Below are 12,091 nucleotides of genomic sequence, written 5' to 3'. Positions count from 1 at the left end.
TTCAGCATCCTCCTCCTCAAATGAATTTCACAAATATTCTTATAACTATTTTCAATATTAGTACAGACTTTGATACTAGATGTTTCTATTTGAAAGATAAGTAACAATGTATTTTAACTCTTGTGACTTATTATTTTTGCCTATTTTTAATGCATTAATTATAGTACTTAATAATACAGTGAATCATCCTATGTAGACAGAAGTGTGGCAAACACAAGTGCTATGAAATGCCACTAATCATTGTGTTTCCATTCTGTGGATAGGAAATAAATAATTTTAGATTTCAGCCTTGAAAAATCATGATTTTATTTGGGCTGAAGAGCAATATTTTCATGCCTCTTGTTCTAAATAAAGTCAAAAGAACCCCCACATAACTGTTGAAAGATTTGAACCTGCATTTTTAAAATCTTGACCAGAAAGTCTCAGATGCTTGAAGCTCTGCAGCTGCTTGTGAGTGCAGGCATTACCACTCTGGGTTGGCTGAGCATCATTTCATGCCTACACCTGTCAGGGGGTCACAGCCTTCAGGAAGCAATTCAGTATTCATGAGTCTAGAGAGAAAATGAAGCTGTGGAGAGTGTCTAGGGAATGTTTGTCAGGAAAGTGAGAAGGGGATTGAGGTCTTAATGCTGCATTTTTCTTTAAATGGAGAAAACACAGAAATAGCACTGTAAGTAGGAATCATCATGCAAACTCAGAAGCAGCTTGGGGGTTTAAGGTGCTACTACATGATATTGAGTAGACACAGCTAGAAACCAAGTGTGGGTTGGTTATTTTTACATCTAGAGCTGGGTGCTGAACACTGAGGCAACCACTACTTGTGATGTGCTAGGATAGGGCTATGTGATTCCCTGTGGATGAATCCATGTTACCCTACTTCTTATTGTTGATCCTTGTTGCCTCAGTTAATTTCCTGCTCCTTGTTCAGATTCCCTTGCCCAGTCCCTGACAAAGCAGAACATATGCTGTGGTTGCTGTGTGGTGCTAGCTACAACTCAGTTTTATTTAATAACATTGTGTTATTAGATAAATGTGCAACAAATTCTGACTAATTGCTTCTCCACTGCTCTGCCAGTCTGTGAAAAGGTCAGCGCTGAAAGCCATCAAGTAGCAGCTCCTTGCTGAATCTCTGTAAGTTTGTGTAAAAAGCAGACTTTGCTGAATGAGGTTTGACTGGTAGGGAAGTTTAATGTTTTGTGAAAGAAATGTACTCATCATTGATTCAGGTGCTTAAATTTTTCATTTTTCCTCCAGGAGCAATGAACATAAATAGTTTTGACTTTGTAGATCTTGGAAAAAACTCTTCCTCTTTGCCTTTTTTAGCAAATCAAACTGCTTTCATATAAACTTGTGTAATTGCTATTATTTGATTTACTACAGATTCACAGAATCAGAGAATATTATGAGTTCAAAAGGACCTATTAAGATCATCAAAGTCCAACTCCTGCCCCTGTGCAGAACACCCCAAAGGTCACACCTTGGGCCTGAGAGCATTGTCCAAATGCTTCCCTTCCCTTCCCTTCCCTTCCCTTCCCTTCCCTTCCCTTCCCTTCCCTTCCCTTCCCTTCCCTTCCCTTCCCTTCCCTTCCCTTCCCTTCCCTTCCCTTCCCTTCCCTTCCCTTCCCTTCCCTTCCCTTCCCTTCCCTTCCCTTCCCTTCCCTTCCCTTCCCTTCCCTTCCCTTCCCTTCCCTTCCCTTCCCTTCCCTTCCCTTCCCTTCCCTTCCCTTCCCTTCCCTTCCCTTCCCTTCCCTTCCCTTCCCTTCCCTTCCCTTCCCTTCCCTTCCCTTCCCTTCCCTTCCCTTCCCTTCCCTTCCCTTCCCTTCCCTTCCCTTCCCTTCCCTTCCCTTCCCTTCCCTTCCCTTCCCTTCCCTTCCCTTCCCTTCCCTTCCCTTCCCTTCCCTTCCCTTCCCTTCCCTTAATATAATTTCTCCCTTTCTTGCTTTCTTCCTTGGTGCTAAAAAGTACACAATGTCTTTTTAATATTTAATTAACGAGATCACTTTACAGGTTTTAGTTTAAAGGTAACCATAGCACAAATGCATCCATTATTAACTGCAGAACGGCAGTGGCTTCTTGGGAACCCTCTTTAGTTTAATATGAGAACCCCTGTCAGCAGAAAACAGCGCTGATATTGTTGTTAAGTGTGACGAACTGGCAGATGCAATGGGCACCACGCTGGAACAATGCAAGCTGCTGATCTCCATGGAGGAGGCGATGTTCAAAGGCGAGGGCAAGGCGGACAGCGAGCGGCTGCTGAGGAAGGTTCGGTTCCGCGTGGCGTCCTCGCACAGCGGGCGGGTGCTGAAGGAGGTGTACGCCGACGGCGAGGCCGCCGACTCGCTGGACTCCGAGTATGCCAGCAGCTCAGAGACCGACCAGACCAGCCGGCTGAGCGAGGTGGACGGGCAGCAGAATGGGCACGCGGGGTCGGAGTGCGATGAGAATGACAATGAGCAGGATGACTTGCTCATTTTAGTCAGAGCCACTAAAGAGAAGGGGTTTGGTACAAAGCGAGTCAACATCCTCAGCAAGAACGGCACAGTCAGGGGAGTCAAGCATAAAGTCAGCGCTGGTCAAGCCCTTTTTGACAATTTGGCAAAAGTATTTCAGGTAGGTGGTACAGATCTGCTGGCTGCCTGTAAGCTGTCTCTCTGTCCCTTTCAATTCCACACATTATTCTTCCCTTTGTTCAAACTGCTCTCGTTTAGGATTTCTCAATGTTCTGTCTCGTTCCCATTGCTATCCACTTGCCCAAGAGGGGCTCATTGGTCCTTCTAGTATCAAACAGCTCCACACTCCATATTGGCTATGAACTTTGCTTTTCATAATTGATCTAATATTTGCTGAGTAGAAATATGTACGTTGTGCTTTCCATGTCTGGATGAGGAAAGAAATGTGCCAGAGGATTGAACTGGGGCTTTGCTGGAGATCTATACAGGTCTCCTGTACAGGAACGTGTCATGTTTCCACTCCTATTATATTAATTCCAATGAGGTTACGATGTTATCTACTGTCCCCTACATGTAAATATGTATGCTTGCAAATTCCATTCTGTTTAATCTGCAAAGTAGATCAAAGTAGGTGCAGGGTGGCAGCAATGACGGTTTTCCCACATGAAAATTTCAGGGGAATGAAATCTTAGAGGTCTCTTTTATTAATGTCTGTTTTCTATCTATTTTGTAAAAGGAGCAGAATATCTGTATTTGAAACAGTATATGCCACACTAATGCCTTAGTCAGAGAAACACAGGCCTTCAGAAAAATCAAGATAAAAGTTCTAAAATATTTATCTCATATATATAATTTATCTGTATATGCTAGTCAAGCCTTTCAATCATCAATATTCACACAGACAGCAACAAATGTACAACCAGACTCTTTCTGATGTTCTTAAAATCCACAATTATGCTTTTCAATTAAATTATCCTGTGATGGTTTCAGGGCATTATTTTAAAACTTTTTATGCAGTTTTAAATCATGGGGATTTTTATTTTAATAATGACTTTTTTTTGCATTTTGAAATTACTTTGAAATGAGGTAATTTTATATTACATTAATAAATGGCAATAGATTAACATTCTCTTGCTTCTGGATAGGAATTTATCCTCTATGTCATAGCTAAATTAACAGTCTTTTTGTCAATATGAATGTTCCTGCAGAAGTTGACGTTTCAGAGAATAATTTCCTGTTCATTTTCATTCTTTACATCACATAGCACTCAAGTAGTTTGCTTTCTTTCGAGCTACTCATGGAAGAGTTTGTCTTTAATTCCTTTTTCTGATAGAATTTGTAACAAACTGACTTTTTAAAAGTAGATTTGAATTAGTAAGTATTAACTGAGGCATGTTTGGGTTCTTCTCCAACTTCAATTCCATTGTCCTGTGCTATTTCACTACACAGAGTACCCAATTTCACCCACTAGCCTCATGCCCTTCTAAAAGCTGTCTTCTACTACATCAGTAACACTAAGCTAAGAAATTTGAATCAGCTAAATAAACAGACCCATTTGAAGACATGCACTTTAATTAGTGTCCCTGCCTTATCCCTGCTTTTTCTATCCCCAGTTTTAGGTTGGAAGATCTTCAGGAAAGACCCAAGGACTGAGATGAATGTACTTTGATTGCAAAGTTTCTTGTATTCCTAGCAGAGTTAATGGTAGGACCAGTGCTATTTCCATGAGGTGTTTTGCTGAAGAAAGTATTTTCTTGAAAGGAGGCATATCCATCTCATATATAATTCAGAAAAGTACATATATCCAAGTCTGCCACAGAATTCCTTAATTAAAACCTGTAAAATAATGACTGGCTTAAAAGGTGGTAAGGATTTTTTTTTTATTCATAATATTTTACTGTGGAAGGAAGAGGAAAAATTAAATAATCAGATGAAAACAGTTTTTCGTACAGCGTGTAATTTCAATGAAGAACTCTGCTACAGGCATTGCAAAGTCCAAAAGAAAAGGCAGGTTTTCAAAGTGGATGAGGAAAATACATTGTGGAACTGAGAAGCTTCTTCCTAGGCAGGTCTAGATGAGTGATGTCCAGAAAAAAACTGTCTATACTTTCATTAAGACATATATTGAACAGTACTGAGGACAGAATGATTTAAGGTTTCTACACAAGTTCAGATTTCCCCAGAGATAAAGCCCTAGTCTAGTGAAAAAGAATGATGGTTTGCATATCTTTTATGTCATATTCTGAGCCAATTTTGTGTGCCACATGCTGAGCACAGAGGAGTGCAGAACACAAAGGTTAGCTTTGAGATGGATTTGAAACTGCTTGATCCTAATGAGAAGTATGTGTGAAATCCATCCAATCACAAATGAAATAATGGCCTTTAGAATGAGATTAGAGGATGATTTCTAGTTTTCTGTAAGCATGTTCCAGACTATTGAGCTATAATACCAGTTAGAGAGCAACAAGAGTTCTTTTGAAGGCTAAGTAAGATAGAAACATGTCTTTGTTAGCAGGTACAACACAAAATCTCTCAATCCGGGCATTTTTAAAGTTAGCCTCTTCTTAATTATGTGAGATCATCTCCAGTTACATGTTTCTCTTAGATAAGTAGCAGCAAATGTATAGCTGTTAAGAGGAGAGTGCTCCTCCCTGAGGAGAGTCCATCTCTGCCCCTTGGATGATTCAACAGGAGGAACTCATATGACATGAATGCATTGTACATTTCTCAGCAGTGCTGTCAAGTCGGTATTTTTAATCTCAGAGTGCTCACATGAACTCTTGACAATCCTGTATTCTAAGCACTGATATATTCTTGTATGCAAATGCTTCTTATTTAGTATTTACTACATCACTGTCTAACTAAAATGTGCATGTGAGAAGCCAAATACTGGGTGTGTGTGAGTGTCCTGTGATCCTGAAACTAGGGCGTGGCTTTTTTCTGCAATATCAGCTTTCTGATTCTTCAGATTATCTGCAAACTCCTTTAATATACAATTTCCCCAAATCCCTAGAGGCTCCCTGTGATAGAGGAGAGATCCTTTAAAGCAAATCACTTCATTCAGATATTCTAGGGATAAACAGGAATTCATTAACTGGGCTTCATTATGTTGTGCAGTCAAGACCTTTGATTTTCTCTGTTCAAATACTTGTGCTAAAAGCACTTGTGTATTTTAATGTCTTATGGAAATATTTGGATTTGTGAATATTTTTTTCACACTTTCTTACTACAGCCTTTCTACAGAATTGATTCAGACACTTTCTTCCCACAACAAACTTATCTGAAAAAAAAATCACACCTTCTGGAGCTTTTTTAAATTTTAAGACAGTGATGTAAGGCAGGAAGTATTTTTAGATGAAAAGGTCTTTTGGTCGTTGTTGCTATATGATACAAGCCTGATCTGAGAATTTATATCTAGATGTGTGTCCCCTGCTACATCTTCCCACAGTCACGCACTCAGCACTTCTCTCGCCCTTTCAGTCCCGGATCTCTCATTTCCACTGTTCCCTGGGAAGCTGAGTCCTTCCCATTACTCTGTCTGAGGACTGTCTGAATCCCCAGATGAGAGCTGCTCCAGTGCTGTGACAGTGAAAGGTCTCCCTCTAGGTCAGCCTTGCACACCAGGTCATCCCCTGGTGAAGCTGCTGCCAGGTGAGAGGGAGCAGCTGTGGGAGCTGGGGCCAACACAGCCAGGGGAAAGAATGTGGGACAGAGCAGGACAGGTCCAGGGGTTTCCTCAGCTTCAAGACCATTGTGGGGGAAGAAAGGTGGGGGAGAGACCAGCTCTGTTGATGCTTCAGGACAGCATGGTTTCCATGGCAACACCTCCAGCCTTTTCCTCCTTGAGGTGGATGCCACAAACAGACTGTTGACATGGCAACCACATCCTGGCAGGGTGAGGGAGTGGTGGGTGGGGTGGGGATGGGTGTTGACATAACAACCGCTCTGGGTCGGGAAGGTGGGAGGGGGGACACTGGTGGTATCTGTGGCAGGCAAGGACAGTCACATGTGTCACCCAGCCTCCACTAGCACCCAATCTGGGCCTGGGGATAGCCTCCCACAGCGCTGGAAATGCAGGCGGCAGACAGCTGGGAATGGTTTATTTGTGAGAAACACACACTACTGAAAATCCTGAAAAGCAGGAGGGAGCTGGAGCTCCCACTCCCCCTGTTCATGCACCTCCTTGGTATAAATTTTCTCCTGCTGAGACTCTAAAGCTGACAGCATTGGCAGCTGTGAAGCTGGGGACATGACTTGCCAATTGTGTCAGAAGCATAAGCCCCTTCTCTGCATATCTGAAGTAAATGTGGTTTTATTTCAGTATTCTACCAAAAATTCCGTATTCTAATATTACAATATTGTTTAAATGCAAACGGATATAAACATTTCCCATAACTTTCTGTAAAAAGCAGTAGAGAAGTAGTTCTTTTTTCCTTGAAATAAATATATTTCTCTTCACAACCAATTTTTATGACTAAGCCATACCTATGGCTATGGCCGAGTCACATAAAGCAAAAATCTTTGGGTTGTCTCATATATTACTATGTAGTGCAATGACCATTTTATGCCAAACTGGGTTTCCATCCCAATGTGCAAAGTAATAATAGAGCTCAGCCAAAGGTTTTACACAGGTCTCTCCTCATTTTCCATGTTTCAGCATGGGTATCTTTCCTCCATTCCCATACTTATACACTCCACTGGCCTTCCAGCCTCCTCTGAAAGGTCAGGTTCTGCTAAATTAGCCACAGAACTCATTCTCAGGCAGGGCTTCCTGACATCTATTGCAAAAGGGCAGGTCTGGTTAACAAACCTGATGAGTGCCTTGGCGAGCATTGCGTCAGAGAGGATACGGGTGAGGAGTCAGACATAACACACACAGTCTTTACAAAGTTTCCAAGCACAGTTCCTCAGGTAGAGCTCACATGTAAGGTTGTCAAGTGCAAGTCCCTATTCAGCCTGATGAAGAATGAGCTTATTAATGTTTAGAGAGAAAGGTGGGAAAGCATAAAGAATCATGTGGAAGGTTGTTAAGAAGAGAGCTTTTGGGGGGGTTAAGAGCACTTTCATCTTTCTTTACTTGTAAGTGACCTGGAAAAGTGAATATACAGCAGGACATGCAGAGCTTACAAACTGATAGGGCTAGCTAGTACCACAAACAAAATAAAGTGAAATACAGCAGAAAAACCAACCATCTTCCAAAGCAGTCAGAGGCTGCAAAGTGATGTTAAGGAAAGGTTCTTGGGTAGTAGTACAAGCAAAGAATGGGCGGCATGTTGTATACCACTGCAGCCTCTGGAGCATATATCACTACAATCCCCAAAAGTCTGGGGAGACAAGAAAGAGAGATCTGCACTTTCATTGGAGAAGTCTTGACAAGACTTGAAGAGACTTCTCTTGATAAAGAGAAGTCTCTTTCTTGCTGATCAGCTGATGATCAGTGCTGACACTCCAGAAATCACTGGACTATTTGAATTCAAAATCCTCTTCTAGGACTGGGCAAAGATTTTAAAAACTCTCCTGATCTTTGCCTTCATATTCTCCTCCATACACAGTACTCTGACTCCCAAATGGACATAGCTTACAAAAGAAAACAATGGATTGCTTGTAAAGAGTGTTTGATGTAGTAACATCCCTTATATGGATAGAGATAAATACCAGTGAGAGGCAGTGTCTGAGTTACAAGCTTCCAGTGTATTTTCCTAGTGTTATTAAGTCTGGAAGACTAATTATTGAACAGTGTTGCACTGAAATCCACTGGAGAACAGGAAAAATTGTAATAACATGGAGGATCAAGTGATTATGAAAAGCAGGTTTTTGCTTGTTACAGAAAATTCAGAGTTAGAAGGAAAACTAGATCACTACTGCAATGGGCATAGAGTTGTTTCACCACTCACTTTGTAGCTTCAGAAGGGCTTTGATCTGTGACCACACTGCTTTGGACTGTGATTCTGCTGATGCTGTTAATCATATTCTAGTTATTAGAAGTGGTTTCCAGAGTGGTTGTCTAAATAGACACACTGAATTAAAAAGGGAGATGGTCAGGTCTGTGAGCTTTCATCTGGAACCTGGATTTGGTCAGTTCTTAAGATATCGGTTTTTATTGTTGGAGAAATCAATTGTAAAGCACTGAGGTCAGGCAAATCTATTACTAGGCTATTCAGGGCATTTTAGGATTTGTTTCTGCTAGAATTAAAATACATATTTGACATATACTTGATAGAAGCAGTAAATAGATTTTTATCTATCTAAACCTCTGAAAGTGATACACAAGTTTTGCGTTAAAAAAGACTCGGCTGTCTCATTTTTGGAAAGTACAGATATGGGATAACTTAACTTCTCAATACACTCAACACTGGGTGGCTTACCAACAAAACTATGGTTAAATATATCACTTTTTAAAGACTGAACCAATAATTGAATAAAAATTTATAAGCTTTACTGCTGGCAGTCTGACAGCATGTACTGGACATCCGTCTAATGCTCCAGTGCACTGCATGGCCTCAAAATTATTCTTGCCGTGATGAGTCTTGATGCTTGTCAAGGGTCCATAAATGAGGTCAGTTTTCTTGAGACCCTTGTCCCTTTCATGGGAAAGAGCAAAACAAAGAAGGAGTGGTGTTACTGCAGGAAATATATATATACAGAATATGTAGTACCAGAGTGAATCAAGACTTTAGGTATAGATTCAAAAAACTCACAGGCCTCTGAGGAAGGACTTAAACATCAAGCTCAAAAACTAAGATTCTCCAAATCTCTCTTGCTGCCACCTAGCCTCAAAGGCACCAAAAGCTGTTCCTTAATGACAATTTCACTAATGCTCTGCCTTGGCCACGTGTCTCAGCATGTCAGGATTGACAGCACCTCACAGTTACTTCCTACTTGTGTCCTATGGGATCCATAAAATAAGGGTTCCATTGCCTGTCCCAGCTGCATGGCTTCATGAGCATTCCTGGTAGATCAGCTGCTATACAAACTGCACTTAAGCATATGCTGCTTTGTTACAAATTGCATCTGCAGGAGGCAGTGATGGGAGATGTACTTTGAAATTGACAGTCACAAGATAGCAAGAATAAGTTCTTGGAGTTGTGGAGTAGAACACAGGATTGCTGATTCTCAATTTGCCATACCAAATAGTACTGCATTCTTCAGCATCATGCTTGACTTCCATTTCCTTCCTTCCTTCCTTCCTTCCTTCCTTCCTTCCTTCCTTCCTTCCTTCCTTCCTTCCTTCCTTCCTTCCTTCCTTCCTTCCTTCCTTCCTTCCTTCCTTCCTTCCTTCCGCCACTTCCGCCACTTCCGCCACTTCCGCCACTTCCGCCACTTCCTTCCGCCACTTCCTTCCGCCACTTCCTTCCTTCCGCCACTTCCTTCCTTCCTTCCACCACTTCCGCCACTTCCACCACTTCCTTCCGCCACTTCCTTCCCTCCCTTAAGCACAGTAGTAGTGACAGTGTTACAGAATGGAGGTACTCTAGAAAAACTTGTAGCCTGTGACTTGCTTGTTAGAGAGAAGAGATAAGAGAGGAGACTGAATTGGTATTCAAGACATGAGAGATTGCAAATAATCATGTTCTGCTGCCTTGTTGCATCCTCTCTCTTTAAATCTAAATTTAGGTTTGTTTTCTTTTTGAAAGAATGAATGCAACTGCCAAATAGAAGAAAAGGCTTCCTGGTTGTACTAAGTGGGATTCCTAAGTCATATTTGCCTCAGGAAATTTTCTGAGCTGAAGATAGTCGTAAAATAAAACAGTATTAGTAGGAAATGCCATATATGCTTTCCAGACTCTTACTTTTAATTATCAGGCTGGTAGTTGACCTGGAATACCAGACGAGCACTGGATCTGATCCTATGTTCTGCTCTGGGACTCTTACATAAAAATGTCCCTTTGTGGGACTGCTCAATAAGGTGCTCAGCCTTTGAATTAACATGGAAAATGCTTCATCTTTCTTCCAACTCACTTGAAAAAGGGTCATGTTACACAAGCAGCCTATCAAAAATATCTTAGGATGCTAGTGCAGAATTTTTTTCTACTTATTCTGAGTAGATGATTTTTTTTCCTGAATTGGCCTCTTACAGCAGAGATGAAAAAGACTAACTGATTAGCCCTAATCATTAATTAGTAGCAATAACTCTTGTCTTTTGCTATCTGTTAAGCTCAACTTTGTCACTCAGCAGGAAAATAAGGAGAAAATGTGTTTTGAAGTATTCTTATAACTAAGTCTGTTCAGAAAATTTGGGGCTATTCACTTTTCTTTGACATGGTACAACAGGCTGCCTGCTTGTTCATTGACCCTGAACCTTTGCATGCCTTCAACACAGCAAATACATTTTGTAGAACACATAAAGATGAAATAAATTACCTATGTGCTTAATTCCTAGCCTCATACTTGGTCATTGACCCTTAATTTTGTGTACAAATAAATTCATCTGCAACCAAATATTTTGGAGTTCTCACACTTGAGTGTCTTAGGTTAAATATCTTTTGCTTATAACTTTGCAAACATGGAAGAAAATATTTGGCTACATTGGGCCAATTCGTCATCAAAGTGCACAGCTGTGCAGTTGCAAAAATATGGTAATAATGAAGAAAAAAAACAATAATGAAGATAAAATCCCTTTATTAAAACTTAAAAAAAATTCTAACAATTTAAGTGCATTAAAATCCCATTATTTAGTTTACAGATCTCAAAACTGTTTCAGTTCTGAACTAGGATTTGCAAATACACTAAGCTAGAAAATATAAATGTATATGTGCCACAGGTATTTTGTTGCTGGACTGCTCCAGTCTGTCTACAGCTTGCTGTGATATTTATCTACTCAGGTTGGATATTTATCTACAGTTTATTACATACTGCACCAAAACAAGGTACATGATTAACAGCTTGACAGAAAGAAATGGTCCAAAAGACAATTTTTTTTCTTGGCTGGAACTTTAGCCTGTAACTGTAATGTTTTGTGGCATCATAATTTTGTAGCTGAAATATAATAAAACATTCTTTAGAATGAAATTTGCAACCAGAGGGAAAAGGGTATGGCTTTCATGCATGAAAACCTTTCTAATTGCTGCAACATCCATTGCAAGGTAGTACAAAACATGTAAATTAAACCTCAATGAATTCTTCCAAAACTTGTAAGAAGAATAATAGATAGGACAGCATCCCCAGCCCATTGATTTTGAAACAAGCTGTAAAGTTGCAGCTCCCCATCCAAACAGGCAATCTCGTGGTTTTGCTTGATGCAGTAGTTATATTGTGGAGAAGCTGCCACAGCACAACTCTCTATAGCCTCCATCAGAGAAAGCAACAGAAATGGTCACAGATGAGCAGCTGGAGTCACTGAGGTAGAGACTCATTTCACGCATGGCAAGAAAGAAGACAGAAAAACCATCATTCATTGCTAGTATGAATTGTGGAAAGCATTTTAACAACCTTTGTATCATTTTGCTTTGGAACTTTATCTAGGGACATCATCCATCAATGTCAGACGAGCATGTCTTCTGTACTGCAGTAAAACCACAAGGACTCATTCTTCCTTCATTTCTCAAAAAGAAATATAAAAAGTCTTTCTGGCCAATATTTGCACACATTTATAACACCATGCAGTGTTATGAACTGCACTGACACATCAGCCAATGCTGGTA

General features: G+C 40.6%; 1 protein-coding gene across 1 annotated transcript in view; it reads left to right on the top strand.

Moving 5' to 3' along the window:
* Positions 1-2,214: 2,214 nt before the first annotated feature.
* GRXCR1 (glutaredoxin and cysteine rich domain containing 1) overlaps positions 2,215-12,091 on the top strand; it is a 38,266-nt gene continuing 28,389 nt past the window's right edge. Inside the window, exon 1 of the mRNA XM_059845641.1 lies at positions 2,215-2,631. Coding sequence (XP_059701624.1) covers positions 2,215-2,631 — 417 coding nt within the window. The remainder of the gene's footprint in view (positions 2,632-12,091) is intronic.

This window comes from Haemorhous mexicanus, chromosome 4, assembly GCF_027477595.1.
Source record: "Haemorhous mexicanus isolate bHaeMex1 chromosome 4, bHaeMex1.pri, whole genome shotgun sequence".
NCBI classification, from domain to species: Eukaryota; Metazoa; Chordata; class Aves; order Passeriformes; family Fringillidae; genus Haemorhous; species Haemorhous mexicanus.
The sequence above is the reverse complement of the archived record's forward strand: the minus strand, read 5'-3'. Positions and strand labels throughout refer to the sequence as shown.